The sequence below is a fragment of the Trachurus japonicus genome, chromosome 10, assembly GCF_045865225.1.
Source record: "Trachurus japonicus isolate A0001 chromosome 10, Traja_1.0".
In the NCBI taxonomy this organism is placed as follows: Eukaryota; Metazoa; Chordata; class Actinopteri; order Carangiformes; family Carangidae; genus Trachurus; species Trachurus japonicus.
The window spans coordinates 26493748-26506074 of NC_140916.1; the positions used below are offsets into that span (position 1 = coordinate 26493748).

At 42.8% G+C, this 12327-nt stretch overlaps 2 protein-coding genes and 2 non-coding genes across 4 annotated transcripts; 1 reads left to right on the plus strand and 3 right to left on the minus strand.

Annotated features, from left to right (window-relative positions):
- Nucleotides 1-384: 384 nt before the first annotated feature.
- mospd1 (motile sperm domain containing 1) lies at nt 385-5071 on the plus strand. The gene is made up of 6 exons (XM_085788455.1): nt 385-494; nt 1813-2118; nt 2238-2313; nt 2454-2686; nt 4340-4501; nt 4595-5071. The coding sequence occupies exons 2-6, from the start codon at nt 1962-1964 to the stop codon at nt 4624-4626; spliced, it is 660 nt and encodes a 219-aa protein (XP_085644581.1). The 5' UTR covers nt 385-494; nt 1813-1961; the 3' UTR covers nt 4627-5071.
- Nucleotides 5072-6924: 1853 nt separating this feature from the next.
- pabir2 (PABIR family member 2) lies at nt 6925-12114 on the minus strand. Its single transcript, XM_085788454.1, has 10 exons — nt 11091-12114; nt 10888-10966; nt 10740-10793; nt 10349-10392; nt 10189-10243; nt 9747-9848; nt 9120-9205; nt 8724-8788; nt 8086-8182; nt 6925-7488 (listed from the first exon to the last, which is right to left on the minus strand). The coding sequence occupies exons 1-10, from the start codon at nt 11213-11215 to the stop codon at nt 7350-7352; spliced, it is 846 nt and encodes a 281-aa protein (XP_085644580.1). The 5' UTR covers nt 11216-12114; the 3' UTR covers nt 6925-7349.
- Nucleotides 9951-10110, minus strand: LOC146980183 (small nucleolar RNA U109). The gene has a single exon (XR_015036941.1). It is a non-coding gene; the product is annotated as a small nucleolar RNA U109 (small nucleolar RNA).
- Nucleotides 10565-10706, minus strand: LOC146980184 (small nucleolar RNA U109). The gene has a single exon (XR_015036940.1). It is a non-coding gene; the product is annotated as a small nucleolar RNA U109 (small nucleolar RNA).
- Nucleotides 12115-12327: the final 213 nt, after the last annotated feature.

The window sequence follows — 12327 nt, forward strand, 5'->3', positions numbered from 1 at the left end:
GTTGTATAATATGTCAAGTGCCAAACAGAGCAGATTCAACATTAATCTAACTGTGAAAGTATAAAGACTCGAGTAATCGTGATGAAATGCGTGCAAAATCAATGCACTCAATTGCATAGTTAATGGCACGAAGTAGCAACATTCCTGCATCATATCGACATATTAAACGTGATTAACACGGTGAAGAGTGAAGAGTCAAAGTACTCCACGAATATAAGCGGAGCTGTGCAGTTTAGAGGAGTGGATGTTTTCATATGCATGATTTTAATTACAAGTTATTGGAAACACATTATTGCTGGCTTGGACATCTTTACGTCGGTTCTGTTGACGTCCTGCACGTACTCGTTTATCCTCCGCCATCCCAGCATGCACCGCGAGGTCTGCAGTATATTATTGACAAAGAAAAAAGACTGAGGGAGAGAAACAACAACAGGGTGGGATCACTAACCCCGCTCACAGCACCGACGATAGACGAACCGAGAGCTGACAACGAGGTAAAGACGCACCCCGGGCTTGTCCAGGAGGGAAACCGCTCTCTGGTCTGTTTTCTGTGGCGACACTGTGCGTAGTTGACGATAAGTGGCTTTCAGCAACCAGCTGGGGTTTCTGCTAGCTTCTGTGGTGCTAATGCTACTAGTCTACGTCCCCAGTACTGTACAGCGTTGGCATGACACTGTAACGGTGTGTTATTACAGAGTCAGCGAGCTAATGTCACTGACTTCTGACATACTGACGTTGTTACGTGTTATATATTTGATAAATGACGTCGTTCCAACACATGTACATAAAGACCAAAACCTGCCTCTGTTTACGTTGTCATCTGTGATTACACTGCAGTTTAGTATGCAGCTTGTTTCTGCTGTTCACTGGGTCAGACAGGAATATAAAGATGACCGGAGAGCTCGGTAAACACCATTAGACTCACAGTCACAGAGTATGAAGCGCGTCTCTGAAGCTTTGTCACCAATTAAGTGAAGTTTTTCGTGTTGTCACTTGTGCCCTGGAGAACAATAGTGTTACGACACCGCGAGCCTGTTTCCGCGAGAGCTAAAGAAACCATGTAAACACTGAGAGACACGTGATCAGCCACATGGCGCTCTGCTCCGTTGAACCTGATTTAGTTAAAGTTGACAAAGTTTCATAAATCCATTTGCTTTGGTATTCATCTCTCTGCCTTGATCATTGCGTAACTCCAACGCTTTTTAAAAAAAAAAAATGTATCTTGTGGATTAAAAAACAGATACTCAAGGTTAATTGATTAAAAAGTTACAAAAGTGTGTTAGCATTAGCTATAAAGTGTACAGCTCTGTATTGTCTGATACATTTAGTAGGCTAACTGTCCTTTTGAACTGGCAATACTTTGATATTCAAGCTGTTGTTGCTTCATGCACCACCTTATGAGTAGTTTAAACCAATCATAGCACTGATGAGTAAAGCTTTATTAGTACATGACATATGCTAGTCAACAATTACATTACATCACCAAAATGCTAAAGACACGTTTGAGCTTAATTAGAAATAGAACTGACATACATAGTTCAGCATTATAAACCAACATCTTGTTTTTAGGCTTTTAAAAGGATCAAATATTGGTGTTGGTAAAAATCAGTAACATTTGAGCTATAATTTAAATGTTGGAAAATCATTATATAAGTTTACTTGTAGCTGCAATATGAAAGCTGCCAAACAGGTGTTTGGGCAACAAATGGAATAACAAATACAATATTTCCCTGTAAAAATGTTTTGTAAACACATTTGTAGTGTAAATCTAAATATCATACGCTATCATTAATTACTTGTGTTGCTTCACAGTACCACGTCATGGCCCTAAGAAGCTGAGAGTGGGAAGGGGAATTGCCATTTCCACCTACGGGGAGTTTAACAGCGTGATAGTTGGCAAAGAGGGGTGGGGGGCCCAGGCCAACCGTGGACGGGGAAGAGGAAGAGCTCAGCTGGAGCAAATGCAGCAGCAGCAGCATCGACAGCCTGAGCTGGTGGAAGGAAGCCTTCCCGTGTTCGTGTTCCCCACTGAGCTCGTCTTCTACGCAGATGAGCAGACGTCTCACAAGCAGGTGCTCACCCTCTACAATCCCTATGAGTTCGCCCTCAAATTCAAAGGTCAGTAGGAAGAAGAAGAACAGTTTATCTCTTGCTTCAATGTGTTCAATGTGTTCTGTGTGATTCAAAGCTTATTTCACACAAGATGGATTATTTATTGTTCATTTCTTCTTCCCCAGTGCTCTGCACAGCACCAAACAAATACACTGTGGTGGATGCCACCGGAGCTGTCAAGCCACAATGTTGTGTTGACATGTGAGTTTGTTTCCGTGTGCAGGAGTATGTTTTCATGCAGTGGTTTGCCATCAAAAGGGTTCAATGTTTCATCTCGGGCAGTGTTTTTCTTTGCTTAATTTCAAATCAAAGCATCAGTCTAACTTTGTGTGTCCACACAGAGTAATCAGACACAGAGATGTGCGGGCCTGCCATTATGGGGTGTACGACAAGTTCCGGCTGCAGGTGTCGGAGCAGAGTCAGCGGAAAGCCCTGGGTCGCAAAGAGGTGACGGCGACGCTGCGACCCTCCGCCTCACAAGAGCCGCCCAGCCCCCGGCCCCAAGATGAGGAACGAAGAATCAAAGAGCAATTTGCAGAGAGCGAGTTTTTTGAACAGACTGCGTTTCAGTCAGGTAGGAAAAAAGACTGTTGCGTGATGCTGCCACTAGATGGAGCCAAATGCTATTAAAAGTCGAATATGGGAACTTCTGATAACTTCTAGGATACAGCACATTACATCACGTCATCTCTCTGATAAACATAGTTTATAGTTTAAGTAGCAACGCACAGGTTGGAACCACCTGCTCAATCATATTTGATGTAGTGCCAAGATTTGTAGATGTGACCTTTTTCATTGAGACCACATTTAGTACAATGTAATTTATAATAACTTCTATCTCCCACAATGTTGTGAATATGTTAGGCTATCCTATAGGATTACATTTTCTATTTATATCTATGGTGGAAAACAAACAAATCCACGTAATAAAAACAAAACAGTGGGCTTGCAACTGGAGTTGAATATACTGGCAGGTGAAATCCTCATCCAATCAGATATGATCAGCATGCAAACCAGACCCAGTTCCTGAACCTTTAAGAAAGTAACTACTCCTCAACCGGGGCCGTTTTTGGGGGAACTATTTGCATACAGCTATATCTCCTTGTGTAGAAAAATAACACAGCACATACAGTGGCAGGAAACAAGAAGCAGCTCTGAATACATACTAATCACTTCAGCAGCTTCAGTGATCTCAGCATGTTCAGATGACAGACTGACTTGACTTGTTTTTACATCACATTTGTATAGGAAACATCTAGTGCTGTCAATGTACGTGTCGTGTGAAAGAGCAAAAACCAGTGACACACCAACAAGTAAAGGCTGTAATGTATCTCATTCCTTTCTTCCCTCTCCATTGTTGGACAGAAGCTATTAAAAGCACATCATTGAGCCACACCTTTGTGCTGGGAAACATCTCCCTGCATCACCATGGGCACTGTAGTTTATTCCAAGTCAGTCCCACTCATACTGACCTGCTGCTGTAAATACTCACTAGAGCGCCACTGGTTAGTCTTCAATATACAAATATATTATACTGGAGTGATGGCTGCTAAAATTACAGTGACCAGAGAAGGATGTACACATGTAGTTGTAGTGTTGTACTTTGCTCTTGTCTTTTCATCTTTTTGCCTCATGTTTTGTGGGGGTTTTAATGTGAGAAAGCTTTGCACTAGGGGCGGTGCGTGGCACAGTGGTTAAGACGGCTGCCTCATGTAGAGGCTACAGTCCTTGACGCAGGCGTCCCCGGTTCGAATCCCGCATCGGGCAGACATTTCCTGCATGTCATTCCCCCTCTCTCTGCCTCTCCCTTTCCTGTCTATCTCACTATGTGCTATCAAATAAAGGCAAAAACGCCAAAAAATATACTTAGAAAAAAGAAAGCTTTGCACTACACAATTACCCACTGTTGGTTGTGGTCTTTTTGTGGTAATTTTAAAACGGTGTGATCTCAAAGTGTGGTCCAGGAACCTCAGCAAAAATAGGAATGGTTTATTTTGATCAATCCGTCCATAAGTAACAGACTGAGGTAGCGTATGATTATTTTGGTCATGATTCCGACTCTGTAATAAAACATCCGAGAGCAAATCTCTCATCAGATTAGACCCCCTGTGACTGACTTTTATCAGAAGACGATCTGTGGCCTAATCTGCGTCAGTTTTAACATATTTTACTTGAAAAAGAAAAAGGAACCACTGCTTAAATCATTTGTCAACTCTTCTTGTGACAGAGAGCCGTCCTGTTGCTGGAGGACCCAGTCTGCTGACGGTGTTGCTGGGGCTGGTATGTATGGCCGCCCTGATGCTCCCAACGCTGGGGGAGCAAGAATCTACTGTGCCTGTCTACCTCCACTTAAGTGTTAACAAGAAACTTGTAGCTGCTTATGTTCTTGGTGAGTGAAAACACCTGCATTTTTATTTTTTATCTGATGGATGCTGCAGTTTATTTTTCTGAAATCACATATTTGTTTCTTGTGCTATTTCAGGTCTTCTTACAATGGTCATCCTACGCACATGAAGTGCAGCGAGCTGAGAGGAGGAGGGAAAATGATCTTAAAAGACGAGAACGTTCTCACACAGAAGCGCTTCTATGCTTCGATGTGTAGAGCTGACAGCAGGAGGGGGGGCAGGGTACTTATTCACTTCACCCTGTCACCCCCCCTGAAAACATACATTTTAGTATACTTCTTTTCAAATGTACACATTTGTGTTAATACATTTACACGATACTGAACTGATGCAAACAGCAGAGACCTCTGGTGTTGAGGTCAAAGGAGAGGAGCTGAACACGGCCTGTGAAGAGACACGAGGCCATTCAAAACGTTGTCTGGCCTCGTGTCTCCTGCGTCTGTATCTCTATTGCCATTATGTAACAGAGCGTGGTTTAACGTGAGTGTGAAGAAATCTACATGCAAACGTGATACATGTATATAAAGCCATTAAAAATTTTGTTATGGTATTCACCTGTAACCATCATTATATTGATGTTTGAAAGCATTTTCCAGTGTAGACTCTTGATGACTAAATGCAGTTCTTTTGCATGTGTGGGGTACCCGTTTGAATGAGTTTTTTTTTTGCAGCAGTTACAGATACTTTTACATGTCATCAAAGGAAAGCTCTTCTTTTGAAGACAGTGGCTTGTTTGCCGTATTATATCAATGTTCCATCGAACGTTTAATAAAGTGTCTGTATGTCTGTCTTGGTAGAATTTTTATAAATCAAATCAACTCTTTATCCTCCCACACTGTAATGTGTTGGGTCAGAGCGTGAGGCCTTGTGTTGGCTGTGTGATGCTGGTGCTGTCAACAGTCCAGCTGCAGGTCATGGGGGTCGGGGGTGTTCTCAGTTTTTGACAACATGATTGGCCGTTGCTCATGTTCCACTTGGCTCAAGGGTAGTAAACAGTTGAAGTGTGTGGCTGTCTGTGGGTGCATAGATGACATTTTAGAGGTTGATTTAGTGCTCACTTTAAAACAGCAACACTAACACCAACATAATAAAGAAATAATTTATTTAGTCCCGTTGTCTGCTACAATGGCAACCACAAATAACACAAGCATAGGCAAGGTGTTAGCCAGCTTGGCAGATTACAGACACAGTTATAGCATAAGATCATCTGCTAGATTCATGCCCTGAATGCTTCAGAAAATGACTGAGAAAAACAAATCATTCTTGAAGTTAATACCTTGTTGGCAGCAGGAAGAGCTCACTGCCGTCTCCTCTTTCTTATTTGTATAAAAGAAGAAAAAAAAGAAAAGAAAACAATATTCAGTACATTAACTGCAACCAAATGTTTCCTTAAATTAAAGGGCACACCTCTGTAATATGATTTACAATCACTTCCTTTTGTACATTTACATAAAAGTCTACAGAGCCATGAAGGGGTACAGACAGTTACACAGGACGATGACAGGGAAACAACAGTGAACCTCAACAGACTGTACGCGTCAGATTCTTCAGCTGAGACGAAGTGTCACGTCTTCCCTTCATTGCACACAGGCTGAAACGTGACAGGATGGAGCATCCTGTGCAAACAAAGCTTTTAATAAAATTGTAACCACAGCAGAAACAGCAGTCTCTCCACTCGCGATGCAATGGTGCCATCTTGTATTTTAACTGCACATTCCAGCAGTCAGTCAATTTGGTGTAGATGGTAACACAATGGGTCACTGTAACTGGGGACAGAAACCTATCACCATCCAATTTTATAATAAACTTTTTTTTTTTTCATAAATAAGAACATTTTGCCTGACAAAAAAAATCTATACTTTATCTACAAAAAACACATCCTGACAAGAACACAGGACACAGAGGAACCATTAGTGTTGAAAAAACCACCATCTTGTTTTCATCCTCAATTCACTGCTTTGGTGCATTAATTTCTCACTAGAGGTAATTAAAGCGGCAGCAAATTTAGGAGAGGGGCACACACGCACGAGCCAAACTGAAAACTTTAACCACAGTTCACAGTGTCTCTCAAAAATATTCAGATTATCTGCTGAAAACTCGACTTCTCCTACAGAAAAACAGTAAGGAAGTCTCCATAGTTGCACCCAAGAAGTAGTTCATGTTCCTTTAAAACAAAGAAAAGTTTCGCTGTTGAAGACCTGTGCCCACATTCACCTCACAGCCAAACTTTTAAACTATGTACTACATTTGACAAGGTTTTTTCTTTATGTACATAATTACAAACAAAGCAGGAAAACAATAAGTTAAATCTTTTCTTACAAAATCTGCACACTGTGTACATACAAAGGCCTATGGACAGAAGTTTTCCAGCACAAAAAAAACAGGGAAAATGTTCACATCCAAATACTTTGTTTTGTCCAGTGCTCAACGTCTCTCTCCAGTGAGGGGAACTGGTTGGACAGATTTGCAGGATAGCCACTTAAACACAACATCACTATGAAGCCAAGCACCATCCAAGATCCTCTAGTAGCAGCTGGTGCTCACAGTGTCTTCAGTCACGCTCAGTTTCACCACCGTCACCTCTTCCACGGAAAACCTCATCCATGGCTTTCATTTCCTTACTTCAAAATACGCACCTTAGACCCTCCAACGTGTAGCCATGACAACAGCTGTTCAGAAGCAAACGTGGGACATTATACTAGAACTAGGCGATGGTGCAGTGGAGGGTCCGAGGAGGAAACTGGTTCCCTGAGAGACGGGCTCTTTTTCCTTGCGCCAGTCCCTTTTTTTTGTTTTTTTGTTTTCGTTTTAGTGTCTCTTGCCATCCCGCTCTCACTTTGGGGACAAATCCTGGATGGAAGCAAAGGGCGAGTTGCTGGACGAAGAGGGCGACACTCCCTCCATCTTGCCCGGGGAGTCGGTGGAGGAGCTGACGCTGCTGAGGCTGCCGTCCAATAAATCTGGAGAGTGGCTGAAAACAAAACAAGAGCCGTTGAGCCGCGCTGCAGGACGTCACACTCTTACTGCTGCACCCGTGTCTACGCCTCAACTCTGTGAAAGACACTCACACATCTCACTTCTCATCCGTGTAACCCAGAGTGGATTATTATATTTGAATGTATGCATCTTCATACACATGAAATCAGTCATGACACAGATGCCTGTCATCAGTGCTAGTGGCTGACCCTCTGAGATGTTACACAGTAAAAATGTCTAAAATGCTTAGAAGGAAGAAAAACAGGAAATGGCTTATAGATGATCTAATGCATGCACAGTTCATATCTTATCTGTTGGGCACTTTATTGTTTATTTTTACTTTAGAGTTAGGTAATGTCCTGTCTTGTGTATTGTATTTTATTCTGCCACCGTGGGACAGTAAGAAACAGCTTTTCGATTAATCTGTATGTCTGGTACATGTGGTTGAACTGACAATAAGAATCTTGAACCTTGAACCTTGAACAACAGCACATTGTTCAGTTACAGTTGGAGACATGAAAGATGATACGTTTCTAACGGTTGATGCCGGACAACTCATCGGTTTTAACCAGTGGATGTGACAAAGTCTTACCAGGAGCTGAGGTCTGACAGGTTGGAGACATCAGACGACAGCATGGTGGTGGTGCCCTGGAAGAGTCTCTTGGGTTGGCTCTCAGTCTCCATCTCACCTGCCCCGCAATTAGAAACCCTTCTTAATACGCACAGTGATCTCTAACAGACGGCTCCTGGGTGTTTTTGTGTAATCATAATCTAATACACTGTGAATTACAGATTTTATTAGATGTCTGCCAGAGAGTCAATGCAGACAGTCACTCATTTAAATTTAATAACACGTTCAATATGATCAAACCCATAGGAGAATCAGGTAAATTATCAGCGGAGGCCAAGTGTCGAGAAAAGCTCTCAAAAACATTACACCTTAATCATTATGTAATAGCTAGAGGCTTATTTATGTCGCCTTAAGGTTTCAAGCGGATCCATTAAAATAACTTAATCTCGTCAAGTGAGATTCATGAACATTTACAATACAAGTATAGATGGATTTATAGAATCCGAATTCCATTTACATCACACAGACAATAGTTTGTTACCTGTAGACAATGAAGTGAAGTTACATGTCACATTGACCCATGAATAATTATCCCTTGTGTCAGATTGTCATGACATGTAAGGGTAATGACTCTCACAGCCTTGTGTTGAGCCTCTCACCTTTGCGTTTTATTGGCCCCAGTATGCTGGCTCTGATGCAGTTGATTGGGCTTTGACTCCGCCGACTGAAAAACAAAAAACCCAACGTGAATATGTGGAGGTGCAGCGACACAGTAACAAACTGTACCAAATCTCTCGCCTGAAGATTTGTCATACAGATTTACATATCATAGTTTACTCAGACACATCTAGAGGGGGAAAAAATCACAGCAATAAACTGCTGTAAAATGCACAGAAACTGATTCTTTAACTCAGACTGGCACATGAAGGCATATTATGACACCAGTCATATCAGAGCCAGCGGTTTCTAACCAAAGAGATGTTTGTAGCACAAGAGTGAAGCGACTCTTGTCTAAGGTGTTCACATCATAAACTGGTCCAGGGCTTGGTTCTTACCTGAAGCGTCGAGTTGGGCTGGGTATCGGGCTCGGTGTTAGGCCGTTGCTGCTCACAAGGATTTGTAGGGAAGGAGAGAAGCACTGCTGCTTGTGAGAAATGTGAACACAAGACACGACACAGAAACATTAGGATATGTGTAGAGCCATGTTTTTACGTTTCACCGCTACCAGATTATGGCGACAAACTGGCCAACTGTTACCATATTAAATAATTTATCATTGTTAAATGTCAGACTGGTGTAGACAAACCCAGTTAACAAACAGCTTATCTGTTGATCTTTTCAAGCACTGTAACATGTAGAAACCTTCACTTCCCCCAAATATGCAGCAAACAGAAGTGAATCAAATGCAAGGAAGCATTTCTACACACAAACACTGATGCAGCAGGTTGCAATAAACAAACAAACAAAAAAAAGGGTTGTTGCAGCAAATTTAAAGAAACAAATTTACATTTTGTTAATGCATTACTTCCTGTAGGCTACAACAAAGCTTCCATTCATGAATCCGTCTGCACATTATTCCGAAAATCCAGTTACCACAAACCATGCAAATGCTTTTAGTGCTGCATTAACTTGGTTGTTTGCGGTATAATCAGGTTATGGTGGGCATGTGAGGTCTAACGTACCTTTTTTCCTATTCCTCTGGTCGGGGATGGAGCAGGAGACACCGGCACAAAGTCGATACGCTTTGGAGACGAAGACGCCGACTTCTCCAAGTCATTGTCACTCTAAGAACACAACATCACCACATACATCTATCATCTGTACATCTACGGTCATAAATATATTTTATGCATATGTGGTGAGGTGAAGCAATCCATTAACAGCAAGCATGTAGGAGTATTATACTACCGACTCAGTCTGACCTTGAGAGACTGGTGGCCCTGTTAACTCCCAAACATTTAAGTCTTAATCTAGCATGTTTGTACTTGCCCTCTCTACAGAGAGAGAAAGAGAGGCAAACAACGGCCCAAGGGCCAAAACATGCATAAGGACGGCGCAGAAGAACTGGCCTTCAACCATCTACAGCAACACAAATATCTCAACAACACAGATGTTTCTTTTTACCAGACTAAGGCTTTCTTCCCAAGACTGGCTCATCTGCATGGCAGCTTGAACTTCTCTGTGTGTATGAAAACAGACAACAATGAATAAATTAAATCCTATTGGCCACTAAAGGAAAAGTATTCTCTTCCATTTATTCTCACTAATTAAGTACACATCTTACCGTTCATGAGCAGTTTCTCTGTTCATCACGTCAACACCCTCCTCCTGTCAGAGCACACCACAGGGTTAATGGTTGCAAGTCTTAGTTTGGCTCATCTCATCATCTCAAATTAACCAACTTCTCTTATGTTGCTGCAGTTAAGATTAACACCAGAGCTAAAAAAATGAACTGTTTTCCACTTGTTGAAATAACAGCTGATCAGGGGATGACTGATCCTTCTGTTGGAGTCTGATACTACCAATTGATCACCTCTGTAAGATCGACGGTCCTGTGAACTCCACAAGCTGTTGCTATAGCATGTGTTTCAAACACCATCACTCCCTATGGCTTGAGAGGGAGACGGCGGTCTGACATGCTCTCTACATGAAACATGAACAGTGGCTTCTCTTACTTGTTTTATCTGATGAAGCCTGGTGCTGGGGACACGAATGGGTGATGAAGGGACCTGTGAAGAAGAAAATGAGTCCAGAAAACATTCAAAATAAATAACTTATACACACACACTACTGGAGCAAACGTGTTTTAATGTAATGTTGTACCATGTTGGGCCTGTTGACAACAGTAGTGCTATTTCTCCGGCTACGCAGGACCTCTCTCTGGAACACCTGGGAGTTGTCACTACAATGACAAATTCACATGTAATGTTTTTTTTTGTACTTATGAGGATAGTGTGAATGAAAGAGGACGTTAATATATTCACTCTGCAGTAACTTCTTATTATAACTGTGTCATAATGTAGAACCTTAAGCCATTTATCATGGGTGCACTGTTGGATCTCCTCAAGTGTCCATCGGTCTGAACCAGTGAAGATGGGATCTCCAGGTCCAGCTCCATCTTTTCTTGTGCCATGACACCAGAGTTGTTCATGTTGCTAACGTTAGCTAACGCCGACAGTCACCAAGTCATGAACTCAAAAAGACTGACCCAGCTCAGTGGTGTTACATCGCTGCTCTCGAAACCCTGGTCTACTTTAACGTTACATGTTCAATGTAGGGTGTAGATGATCCTGCAGTGAGACTGACGAGCTAACGCGGTGTAAGTTAGCTGAGCCCCAGCAGCAGCAGCAGCAGCAGCAGCAGCCTGCAGGGCCCGGTCCACTGACTTAACTCTACTGCAGCTCAGTCATAACAACTTTACCTTGTCTTATCTTCATACCATCACTATGTTCAGCCACATGCGGACTGGACCAACGTTGCCTGTAACGTTGTGACCGGTCACCAACTTTCCTGATGGATGGTTAACGTTATCGCACGCCGGGGCTACATACCGCACAATGCCCGGTAACTGTTAGCAGCCGAGCCGTTAGTCAACACAGCTCAGCTCCCTCCTACTGCATGTTAGCGCGCCGAGCTGGCTAACGGTATCCACACCGAGCAGCTGGCTACTGTGAGGATAAATGAGTGATGGTCCCAGTCTAATGGAGGAGACGACGTTAATCTAGCGACGCTGTTGTTCACTGGTTCTCATAACGCGACTTCACCCTCTGGCTAACACAGCTACTGATCCGCTCCGCCTAGCCTGACGAGCTAACTCGCTAGGTTAGCATTGACGCCAATGGCCACAATGCCATGTCCAAAGTGAGAGTCCGGGTCTCCATATCACTAAATGTTCCTGTCTGTCGGGCCGGGTAACTGCCTCGCCTCAGGCTGAACACTTAAACCGTGTCTATAGTCCAAATTATTCGCTCTACAGTGTCGTATTTTTTCGTTTCTGCAGGGCGCCGCCAAGAATGAGCAGGGTCCCAGATGATCACACAGGAGCTAGCTGCTAGCCGCTAGCCGCTAACTCCACGCCCCTTTTAACGTTCACAGACCAGCGTCCAATCAAACCGCTCCGTCCGCCGGCATGCTCAGGCTCAGGTTAGCTGCTGCTGGATGTACACCTCCACACACACTGGGCCTGTGACCTGTGGCGTTATATCAAATATACTCTATGGTTATATTAGTGTTAATATGGTTGACATATATCATCAAACTTGC